Below are 12,544 nucleotides of genomic sequence, written 5' to 3' on the forward strand. Positions count from 1 at the left end.
TTTGACATTTAAATGGACTATGACCATGTTTTTATTGTGTTTTTAATATTTCAATATAAATAAAAATTTTAATATTTCTTAAAATGTGGTCTTACTACACTAATCATGAACATGAATGTCATGGTACTATTTATTGGGCAGTATAAGTTACAACTTACAGTACATCTTTTACAGGAAAACAACAAGCATTCATGCACAAGTTTTAGAGTAAATACTGATGTGATTTTGGTCAAAGTCGCTTGTCTGTATGCATGGACAATTCTAGCAAGACGCTGCCGGTCACAATCATTAACACCCACTGACCTGTACACTGTGGGTGTTAATGTCTTTTATGATATATTCCTGGTACACATACAACACTGTAGATAATGAAATAGTAATAATAATATCTTATTATAAGTGTCTCCAATAACTAAGTAGTTACACTTTAACAACCCTTGTAATAAATATGTAGCTACTGGTGAAGTATGCATTGATGTATGGTGAAGTACTGGTGAAGTATGCAAAATGATGTATGACAGTTCTACAGGCTATGTAATTGCACATGTCTTAATATGTTAATTTTAACTTTTTTTTTAATTTTAACAAATATTTTATAGCTATTGTAAACAACATTGTATAAAAATCATTACAAAAATTATGCTCTCTACACTAATGCACAACTGTAATTATATAACCTCTACAACTGTAATAAAACCTCATTGGCAGTAACACATTTATTACATGGTTTGTTAACCTGTAAATACACAGTTATTTAAGACACTTATTATAAAGCGGGACTAAAAAATGCTTGCAGAACTTAAGAACTAGAACATAAATGTCCCATCCATCCAGCATCCACTATCAGTCTTCACTCTGGATCACACTGGTTAGAATTCAACCTCATACATGAGAATATTCCTCACAATTTATACAGGTGTGGGAATTCCCAAGCCATCTCCTTGAGGTGAGACCTCTTGACTTCCTGTTAGTGATCATGATTAATTACCTTTGGCAGCTTTGGTACAAAAGATTTGTACCTGAGTCATTGCACTGAATAAGTGCCATTTGCTTGTTGTAAATTCAATATATATTTTTTTCAACGCTAAAAACACATAATTTAAAAACATAATTTAAAACAATATTTAACTATTCAAAACATGTACTGGTCAAACTCAGGCAGTTTTACTTAACTTTTTTAAGTTTTTTTAAGGTTTCTAAGCTGAAGATGGTTCAAAAACGCATGTTTAAAAGCAAGTCCATTAATTCCTTTGATTTTCTCTTAAGAAAGTCTTTATTTTAAATAAATGGTTGACTGCATGTTCAAATAATTGATATTCATGACAAATAAATTACTCCTGTATGGAGGTTAACTAGCTAACTCACTGACTAGGTAGGTTAGTGTTCACTAACTAACTAGTATAATTTAAGCATGGATATTTAGCACACCCCGCTAACATGAGCATCTTAATAGAGTTAAACACTTACTTAAAAAAGAAATATAACATTAAACATAACGTCTGTATGAAATTTAATTGGAAAAGTACCTGCTGGTGCTGCTGTGAGCTGAACCCCGTTCGCTCCGCCATGTTTGGAAGAGCGCTTGAAGCTGGCGGGGTGGGCGTGGTCTGTCTCAGACGAGGGTTCAGGGTAGGTGACCAATAGAGATTAAAGGGGAACGCCTTCTTCTAAGCCCCGCCCACCCGTGAAAAGTGTGCCAAAAATCAGAACCAAAAAAATGAAGCAGAAGCAAAGGAGAGATTCCAGAAGCAAAAGTCTTTAGCAGCAAAATCCACAAAAATCCACAGAAAATCCAAAAAAATCCAAAAATGAAAGCAAAGACTGGCAAAATCCAAACTAAAATAATTTTCAAATAAGTGCAAAGAATAATAAAATAACCAAGTATATTTAAATATGTATTTTTGATATATATTTTTTCTCTTTTGAATTTGCAACATACATGTTTTACTTTTGATTCTTAAAATTTTGATTGTGGATTTTATTTTTTTACGTAAAACTTTTGGCACAAAATTCACTCCATACTCCTGTCAATAGCACTCATTCCTGTTACTGAAACTCACTCCTGTTACTGGCACTCACTCCTGTTACTGGCACTCATTCCTGTTACTGGAACTCACTCCTGTTACCTCCACTCATTCCTGTTACTTTTTATGTTTTGAGAAACATGAATGAAAGTAACAGGAGAGTAACACAGAGTTTTTAGCATAGAATTAGCAAAAACATGAAAAATAGCATAATGGCGGCTGTGCTAATAGCATGAGGACATTGAGCACATTCAAGTGATTTTCCCAAAATTTGTATTTTAAAAATAAACAAAAATCATCTAAAAATGTATTTTCAAATATACAGAAAAACAAATGAGGGAACTTAATTTTTAGGTCTTCCCATGATCAGAAGAACCAACTGATGTCACTTCCTGTTGTAGATGTGACTTATAGAATGTTTTAAATGTTTTACGGTAAAAGGATTAAGTGAATCTCAGGGACACAACTAAAATGTGTATTTTAATTTAACCATTATGGATTTATTATGGAAAAAAAAATATTTTTAAAGCATAGATTCGATTTGGATTCACACAACAATGCAAAAAAAAAAAAAAAATACATATTTGAAGGATTTTAATTATTATATTTCATGGTAAAGTTTATAGTTAGAGAGTGGGGACACATAACAAATGCCATTTTTTCACGGTTCTAGGTAGTTTGTTATTAATGTTTTTATTAATGTTTATATTAATGTTTTCATTAATGTTTTTATTAATGTTTTTAATTACATAAACATACATTAGTTTTGCAATTAGGTCAATGTACAAGACACTATGCTTAGTAATAAAATGTATTCTAAAGTTAATTTGTGTGCACATTTGTCTATTTAATTTTCTGGGGACAGAAATGGTACCCATTTGGTGGAAAGGCCCACCTACATGTCACAAATCTGTGGCAAGAAACCAACTAATTTAATTTTATTCAATATCCAATTAAAATTCTGACAGATGCTTATTAATGGCTACCAAAAGCATATGGTCAATTGCAAAAAGCAATTTGACCAGCAAGACCAATGTGGTTGATCAGCATAACCAATATGGCCAAGGTTAACCAAAATCAAGTGCAACACGCTCTGTAACCAGTTAAAGCTGGTTAAACAGCGAGCTTACTAGTATAGAGTACACTTTTTTTCTGAATTTGATCATCATACACCAAGTTATACCATCTGAAACCAGCTACCAGCATAAGTCAGCCTTGTGCTCTGTTGCCATGATGTCTCAATAGGTAATGTCAAACAATGCATTGAAATTGGGCTTTTTTTGCAGTTTAATTTATATATCATATTAAAGAACTAACTACAAATTTGGAATTTCATCATTGGTTAACAGGGAGGGCTATTTGTCTTCTGGTGATAGAGACTTTTTTAAAAGACCTCTGGTTGAGAGCTTACACTGATTACACATCCTGTTTGTGGTGAAGTTGCACCTTAAACTGGATACAGGCTAATCTGAAGGAATGCTAAAGAATAGGCAAAAACAAGAAGGAAAACATGAGCAAAAAGTCACTTCAAAGCTGCTAATAGCAGCATGTGAGTAAGGTCACTAGCATCCCTTTGCTTGTTTGTGTATTTCCTAAGTTAATAGCCATTAGCTGGCATGATTAGTTGTAATTATTTACTGTACAGGCTTACACTAATCAACTTGTGTCCAGCTATGCGGCGCTATCTGGCAACAATTAGCCCCCCTGCCCACGTTAACAGCAGGCAGGCTTCTCGAGGAGGAACACATCAATTACACACCACCATTTTGCATTTCATCTTCTTATTGGGGCCCCCGCTAATGCTCACCACTTCCTCTCCCCCCCGTTTATTTAGCTTTGGTGACTGTGGCTGACCGCTCGCTGCTCAGACACTCCTTAATTGCCTCACAGACAGATCGAGCTGCCAAGTCCAACCCCGCTTTCTGTCGGCCTCGACCTCGGAGAGAGATATGATCTCGGACTGAGACGTGTTGACACATACATTATACATGCGGTCCAGGCCAAATAACTGACTGCAGGTACAGATGTCGAAGCGTCGCTCCGGCCAAAAATCAAATTTACACACTTTTCCCCGAACCCCAAAAACACTCCATCAGCCAAGACATGTTTGGTGTCCCTTGTTTGCTTCTTTAGCGACGTACCGGAGCTACACGGCTAATGCAGTTAACAGGTAATGGGCTCAGAAATAAATGAAGCTATATAACATAGCTAATGATTGTAGCAGCCATCTCAAAGACTTTAATTCTGTCTGTATGTTTGAACAGTTTTGTAGATAAACCAAAGTGTAATACAGACAGAAAAAGGAAGTAACACATTTTAGGAGCTTTTTTTCTACTATATTTGTGTACTTCTTTTCAAATATCTGTGCTTTACTAGATGACTAGGGTTGCAACGGTATGAGATTTTCACGGTATGATAACCGTCTCAGAAAATACCGCGGTATCACGGTTATCACGGTATCACAGTTTGTTACATATATTATTAAACTGACCCTTAAATAAATTACAACAAAGGTTTTTTGTTTAATTAACTATTTATTGTAGAAACCTGGAACAATTATAATTTTAATGTCTCCTTAAAAAAATAAGCTGTACACCATCAGGTGAAGGAAACCAGGTTTTTCCACTACTCTTAAGGGCATTAAGAGTGTATATAAATATATATACTGTATATATATATATATATATATATATATATATATATATATATATATATATATATATATATATATATATATATATATATATAAATATAACATACACACACACACACAGGTTACACACATTACATGTACTCTAAAAAGGAAAGATCCTGTATTTAAAATATTCAGTACAATTATTTAAGTTTAAATTATTTAATATCTGATAAACTGAGCCTGGGTCAGTGTCTGACCAACAACTGTTGTAAACTGTTGTAAACTGCCAAGTTGGTATATAACCAGATACTGCAGAAAGAGGGGATTTATTTCTGACATGATCCTCACAATAGAGATTTCTATTTTAATGCTTTCACACCGAGTCTGGTTTTAACATATTGTGGCGTGGAAGAGGAAGGAAGACCCAACCCAGAGCCATTTACATGGACACGTGAGTCCATCGTAGCACGCACTTCACGCCTGTACCTGTGTGCCCAAATTTCGGATAACTCAGCGCTTTTGCGGGCGCTTACCGCATGGGTTGTGCACGACTACAAAGAGGTTTTATTTAGGTTCAGATTAAAATTTAAACTAAACACATACTTTGCGCTGCACAGCGGGGTGGTGTTCTCGGAGATGGGAGAACAGGTTTGCCGTATGTCCACCTTTAGCTGTGACTGTACGGCCACATTGATTACAAATCGGATAACCAGCCTCGGGTGCGTTCGGCGGGTATCCGAAGTAGTCCCTCACTGCTGATTTTAGTTTAGCCTTTTTTTAGGCGGATGGCGATTTGTTTAGTCTGATGCACTTTCTGCTGTTCTCACCGCTGTGTGCTGAGGAGCTGAAGCGGAGCAGAGTTGCGCATGCGCGGGTGTGTTTCTCCGCTGGCTTGCCTTTTACCGGTAATAAGCAAACACAGACGGTATGATAACCGTGCATTTTAATACCATGGTATACCGTGAAACCGGTTACCGCTGCAACCCTATAGATGACTATAACATACTTCTTTTTATTTTACCTTTACTGATTTTATTTTTTTTAAAAATCAGATGCAGATGTTACTTATCACTTTGTACTCACTTCTTTAAAAACAAGTGAAAACAGGTTTTAAGTAAATACTATACGTTTTTCTTAGAAACAAATATGTAGGACTAAATGAGAATAGTATATGAGCTGAGAATAATGCCATAATTGATCAGAAATTATTGATTTCTGAACTGAATATGGAAATGGCAACTACTGTATTTGAAAATTGAATTAAACTACTTAATAAAAAAGGTAAACCAAAATAGCTGATATACAAATGTTATGTCTGTCTGATTTTACCTTTTCTAGACATGTTTTTATTTTTATGTATAGTTAATGTGCACATATGTTTTTTGACATAATGTTGAGCATGATAAAATGTTCATGCTCTTTTCTAGACTTTTTCCAAATGAAATTGTACTTTTATTTATGTAAACAATGCAAATAATATGTTTTAAAGTTGTGCTTGTTTTTAAAAGTTACTTATAGTACTTTTGCACCTTAAAATATAGTATTACAAACTTCATAAGCAAGTCTGACATGTTTTAAGCTCAGTGAATGAAGATGAGCATAACATCTCTTTCACAAGAAAATCCAGTGTACACTCAAAAAATCAAACCTAGGCAAGTTTATATGACTATTTTTACCAAGTTGATGAAGCAAAAGGCATTAATACATTTGCGGAAATGTGTGCTAAAACTTTTCTACAGTGTATTAAAGTTTAAGAAGTATTTTTTTTTTTAATGGGATGAAATTATGATTTTTAAACGATAATAACATCAATAAGCTTCCATTACTTGTTAGCTGTTAGAGGCCCTAAGCAAACATCTCTTGGCTGATTAACTACATTTGGATTAAGGGGGAAAACTGTGTCAATTTATAAATTGAACTAACTCCCAGTCTGCAGTAGACTCTCTAACACTCTAAATGTAATGACAGTGGACAAGATTTTGATCTGAGCATTCATCTCCACCTTTCCCCCGCTCAGGGCTTTTTCCCACTTGTCCCACGGAAAACGCTGCAGCCAGGTTCACCAGCCTGCACCTCCTCCCAAATTATGTAATCAATGGCCTTTTAAAAGCACAAGCAAATCACCACCCCGGTGAACTGCTGACCCCTCAGAGAAAATAGATTTACACCAATCAGGGCAGGCTGACGGTTGACTTGGAATTAAGGACACAGTGGAGGGCCCTTAATTAGCAGCGTAACCTTTTTCTGGCAGGCAGATTTGTTTTTGCAGTGCCCGTGTTTGAATAAGTTCTGCTGGGAGCAGCCGAAGGAGAGGGCCATGGATTAAGGTCTAGTTCAACTTGTCCAGTGTTCATTTGGAAACTTGTTCAAACAAAGTCCAATCAAAGACCAGACTGACCCTACTGGTGTCCTAATAACAGATTCTTTCCTCTGTGAGGCCTTCCAAACACCAGCAATGTGTTACAACAACAGCCCCTTTAATAAGCATTTATTCACAGCTTCTATAGAGAACCAAACAAGGTTATTATACTATGGCATTGCTGCTCTGTACCTTTTTTGTCACTTTAAGAGAATTCAGTTTAAAATATACTTCCATATGTGTGATCAGATCAATCAGATAAACAGGGTCATTGGAACAAATGTGTAACAATTTAGACCTCATTAAAGTGTATTAAGAATTTTATTCAATCTTTTGATTCTCAGATTTCTTCACTATGCCAGTCTAGCAAGGGGAGCTAAAACCATGCAATGTATTATGTCAATTCCTCAAGGAGTAAGTATAACAGCCAAAATAGACCTAAAAACAGTGTAAAACTCAAGTATATTTTAGATTATCCAAAAATCAAGGGTTCAAGCAGTGGGTTTCATGTGTCCAAAACTCAACACATAATTAGACATGAAAAAAATACATGAAAGTGTGAAAGTGAATGTTTGTAATCTTTTTATCAAATGTGAGAATGAGAGAATAAAGTTGGAACAGTCAACGCACAAGTTTTGTACATGATGACTATGTAACCCCTAGCTTCCTGTAAGGAAGCTACACTATGCTAATAGCTTGATTACAAGAACCCAATCTGTACTCACAGAAAATTAAAAAAAACTACTTGTACAGAACTAAAAGAACTTTGGACCAGTTAGGTTCGCTCTAGGAGCAGTTGAAAGGAGAGACACAAGACCGTGTGTATGGTAAAGGTAGTGATTGTATTGACAAAATTAGTATTTACTTCACCATATATAAAAAATAAATAAATCAGAAAAAAAATAATGGTTCAAGTGAAAGGCTCAGAAAGAAAGAAATAAAATAAACATCCAGTAGGAACTTAAACAGGTAAGTACCTTAGAACTCTCTTTTTATATTAAGTGTCACTTATCACTCAGTGCTAATGTTTGTTATTTCTTATTTCAGGTGTTACTCAGTCCTCAGGTAAGTATGGTCACAACTTTTAGGATATAGGTGAGTATTAAGGTAAGTATTATCATTTAAAAGGTTTTAGGATTTTGGTTTAGTGTTGGAGGTAAGTATCTAGGTAAGTATTGTTTTATTTCAGAAGCTTTAGGTAAGTATATATATATATATAAATAGTATCATTATTTAAGGGTTTAATTTTAGTATATGAGGTAGTTTAGCTCCTATATATTATTTGGTAAGTTGTATTAAACCTTATATATAGTTTAGTTGTAGGTTTAGAATTTTACCTTAGTGACCATTTGAAATACTAAATACCAGAGTAGTATCCTTTTAACACAGAATCCTCACAATATTAACAAAATTCCAACCCAAAACAATTAAACAGGTAGTGCAAACTCTTAACCTTGGAAATGAACAGAAGAATTCCAGTTACAATAACCGTTACTTGGTGTGCTTCAAATAATTTCCCCTTATGAGTGTTGTTTTTTTTTTTTCAGATTAAAAAAAATGGAAAAATTGAGAAAAGCTGTCCTTTTTTTCTTTAGAGAAATGTTCAACCGTCTATCAGAACTCTGTCCTTCAGTACTTTAAAGAGTTACCCTCTCAAAAAAGAAAAAAATATAGTCCTGGGGGAAAAAATAAAAAAATACTCAAGCTCAGTTAAGTTGTCCTCACGGGCTGTGGCTCGCCATCTTGTTTTCCCAGGCAACAGGTATACATGTGACTGGGCAGAATGTCCTTAGCAGTCAGTCTCATCCCATAGAAACCTGGCCTGTTTATACAAAACAGTACCTTCAGTGTCCAAATCACAATTTTCCTTACTTTACAAAAAAATATACATAGTACATTCAGAGTCTAAGCACAGCTTGTCTTCATTTTACAACTATATTCAGCACATTTAGATTTACACACATTCACACAGTAGCTTTAAATTCAGTGCAGTTCAGTATCACACTGCATTAGCCAGCTTATGGCTGGATATTAAAGCAGTAAACTCAGTTAAAATGAGTTAGCTTAGCTCATACTATGCTCAGCCCATTAAAATCACTACTAAAGGTTTAGTTAATCAAGTAAATGTAACCAAAATACTGATATTAAATTCATTTCACTCACCAAATCCAATCGTGAATGTTTAAGTTTCACCAATCTGGCAACCCGGCATGAAACGCGATCTTGTGCACATGAAATCCAACTGACTCAGCAGTTCACCTTAATCCTCTACTCTGACGGTTTTAATTAGCTTTACAAACTCTTATTAAGCTAACCAAGCTTTAATACTGGCTGCAAGCAGCTTCTAGTGAAGAGTACTCACACTTAAAGTGCTTAATTTTTTAGCGTTTTTGCTCAATTTTAGCGCGATTGCCGCACCGCGATCCTTCCTATCTTCACCCCGACGTCCGACTGAGCTTCTGGCCGTGCGGGAACCCGTGGCCACTCCCACTTGGCTGCTGATTGGCTACCATAGCTAGCTAGACTTACACTTATCATTGGCTAGATTTTTGCGCAGTGAACTTCTAATTTACCTTTATTGGCTAGATTTTTGCGCAGTGGGCGTTCCTGGAATCGCCACTGACTTTTAATAATAGTTTTAATTATTTTTTTTTTTATTATTATTGTTAAGGATCATTAATAATAATTCCTGTTATGTTTATTTTCCCAAATTAAATAATCTTTTACGTATTAGATGCTTCAAATTAATTAGATTTATGTTCTAACCTATTTATTTAGTTTTATTTAGTCTCATTATTATGTCTATAATGTAATTTATTTATTTATTTTAAACAAATTATAATTAATGAATTGCATTGACTCTACGTGTTCTAAACCTGGGTTACACCCTCCCGCCGTAAACTGTATGCACGTCCCTGTGCATGGGATGATGGGGCATTTCTAGCAGGTTGGCTTGGGTCTACATAGGGGGTTTCCATGAGAGATTGAGTAAGGGCAGTGCTTAAACCTTGGAATAGAGATTGCACTATGGAGACAAGGGGATTACCTAGTTCAGGATATGTTAGCCTCTTAGCCTTTTCTCTACGCCTTGTGGAATGCCTTACAGGGATTTCAGTTTCACTGTCTTCGGATGCATTCATGAACTGTTGCTGAACCTCGTCATTCTCTTCTACTCTTTCCACAGACTCAATAAGTTCCAGTGTATCCTGGGTTGCAGTTTGATCAGATACAGGTAAGTAAGCATCAACTTCAGTTCTTTCAGGTAAGTTTTCAGGAATTTCATCAGGTAGGTTTTCAGGAATTTTCTCAGGTGAGTATCCAGAGTTTATCTCAGGTGAATGTTCAGGGTTTTTCTCATGTGAGTCTTCAGCACAAAAGTCAGGAATTGGCTGACTGGCTATCAGTTTAGGCTGTACTTCAGGAACAGGTATGGATACCAGATCTTTGCTCTCGTGGATCCGAATGACTTCCACTGGCTCAGGCCTTAAAGAACCTGTGTAGTAGTAAACAGGATTGTCGTCTGAATCTGAACCGGGCTCTGATTCTTCTGAGTCGCTCTTGTGTAAGACTGTGCGTGTTCGAGGCCTCCTTACTTTAGCTTTAGGGGAATCTTCTTCGGCCACTGACAGGAAATTGCAAGGTCGGAGTAAGTCCCTGTGCAGTGTACGCAATGGTCCCTCTTTGTTTTCTGGCCTGACTGTGTACACAGGAAGTTCTCCAGCACGTTGCACCACAACATGGACAGTCGATTCCCACTTATCAGCTAATTTGTGCTTGCCTCTCAATTTCACATTTCTGACCAGTACCCGGTCATCTTTGTCTAGGATAGACTCAGTTACCTTTTTATCAAACCTGGTCTTGTTTTTCTCCGCCATCTTTGCAGCATTCCCCATAGCCAACTTATAACTCTCTTCCAGTTGTGTTTTCAGATGTTTTACATACTGAGAGTGGGATGTTCCTTTCTGTTGACTCAATGACACATCAAAGGCAAGGTCAATTGGTAATCGGGGCTTTCTTCCGAACATGAGCTCGTAGGGAGTATATCCAGTGCTTTCGTGTTTTGTGCAGTTATAAGCATGCACTAAAGGCTTCACAAAATCACGCCAATGTGACTTCTGCTCTCCTTTCAGGGTTCCGAGCATGCTCAACAGAGTTCGGTTAAAGCGTTCAACTGGATTTCCCCTTGGGTGATACGGTGAGGTACGCACCTTCCGGGTACCAATGACTTCGCACAGCTCTTTGATGGTCTTTGATTCGAAGTCAGGGCCTTGATCACTGTGTAGTCTTTCTGGGATGCCGTAGTGAACTATAAAGTTCTCCCATAAGCATTTAGCAACTGTTCTTGCCTTCTGGTTGGGAGTAGGTACTGCTACTGCATATTTAGTAAAGAAATCAGTGATTACCAAGACATCTTTAGTGTTACTGCGGTCAGGTTCAATAGAAAGGAAATCCATGCATACCAGCTCTAAAGGTCTGCTGGCTCGAATATTCACTAAGGGGGCTGCTTTCTCCAATGGTGCTTTGCGGAGAACACATTGACGGCAGGTTTTGATCTTTTGGTCAACTTCAACTGCCATTCTAGGCCAATAGAATCGTGACCTCACTAGATCAAGGGTGCGTTCTATGCCTAAGTGACCCATGTCATCGTGTAGGCTGGTCATAACTGTTTCTCTCCATTCTTCAGGCAGAACCAACTGATACTGCACCTCTGGACCTTCTTGTCTTTTCCTGTACAGTATTCCATTTATTAAAAGTAATCTGTTCCACTCTCTGCACATAAGAGAAAGTTGTGGAATCTCCCTCTTCACAGAAGGAGATGGCACCCCTCCCCCTTCTAGAGAGGAGATCACTTCCCGAATAACAGAGTCAGATCTCTGTTTTTCACGGACTTCTTCCTTGGACACCTTAGAAATGACCGGGAATCCATCAAAATGCTCTCCTTGCACAAAACCATCAGGCATGGAATCTGGATGGGCTGCAAGGGACTCCACCAATGGAACACTGGAGCTTTCTGATGCAGAGTCAGAAGGTTGACGTACAAGACGGGCTTCACAAATGGCTTGAACTACTTCAGGACCAACTCGGGTGTCATTATCAAACTCAGGCAGATGCTGCAGTGTAAATTGGCGGATTCTGTCTTGCTCTTTTTGGGAGGTAGGGTCGTCCAGCTCAGTGTCATGAGGACGTCTTGAAAGAGCATCTGCGTCCAAATTGTGTTTACCTGGGATCCTGTGTCCAAGAGACAGCTGTAACTCTGGCCATCGATGGTTACCTGAGAGGTGCACTTTGTTCCCACTAGTCTATGTGGCAGTTGTTCATGGCACGTAGCATGGGCAGCTTTGTTGTTGATCCGCATCTTGTTGGAGTAGGGACTTCTTCTTGGTCCAGTCTCTGTTCGTCCCTCAACGGAGACTGAGGTCAGTTTAAAGGAGGTTGGGAGTCATGCCCAAGTTCCCAAGCTTGCTGCTTTTCTCGCAGTTGCTTTCTTTTAACAGCCACCAAAGATGGGTTTGGATCAGCATTGCA

General features: G+C 37.2%; 1 protein-coding gene across 1 annotated transcript; it reads right to left on the reverse strand.

Moving 5' to 3' along the window:
• Positions 1 to 8,547: 8,547 nt before the first annotated feature.
• Positions 8,548 to 12,241, reverse strand: LOC111190803 (protein NYNRIN-like). The gene is made up of 2 exons (XM_022664500.2): positions 9,182 to 12,241; positions 8,548 to 8,840 (listed from the first exon to the last, which is right to left on the reverse strand). The coding sequence occupies exon 1, from the start codon at positions 11,977 to 11,979 to the stop codon at positions 9,889 to 9,891; it is 2,091 nt and encodes a 696-aa protein (XP_022520221.2). The 5' UTR covers positions 11,980 to 12,241; the 3' UTR covers positions 8,548 to 8,840; positions 9,182 to 9,888.
• Positions 12,242 to 12,544: the final 303 nt, after the last annotated feature.

This window comes from Astyanax mexicanus, chromosome 1 (genome assembly GCF_023375975.1).
Source record: "Astyanax mexicanus isolate ESR-SI-001 chromosome 1, AstMex3_surface, whole genome shotgun sequence".
NCBI classification, from domain to species: Eukaryota; Metazoa; Chordata; class Actinopteri; order Characiformes; family Acestrorhamphidae; genus Astyanax; species Astyanax mexicanus.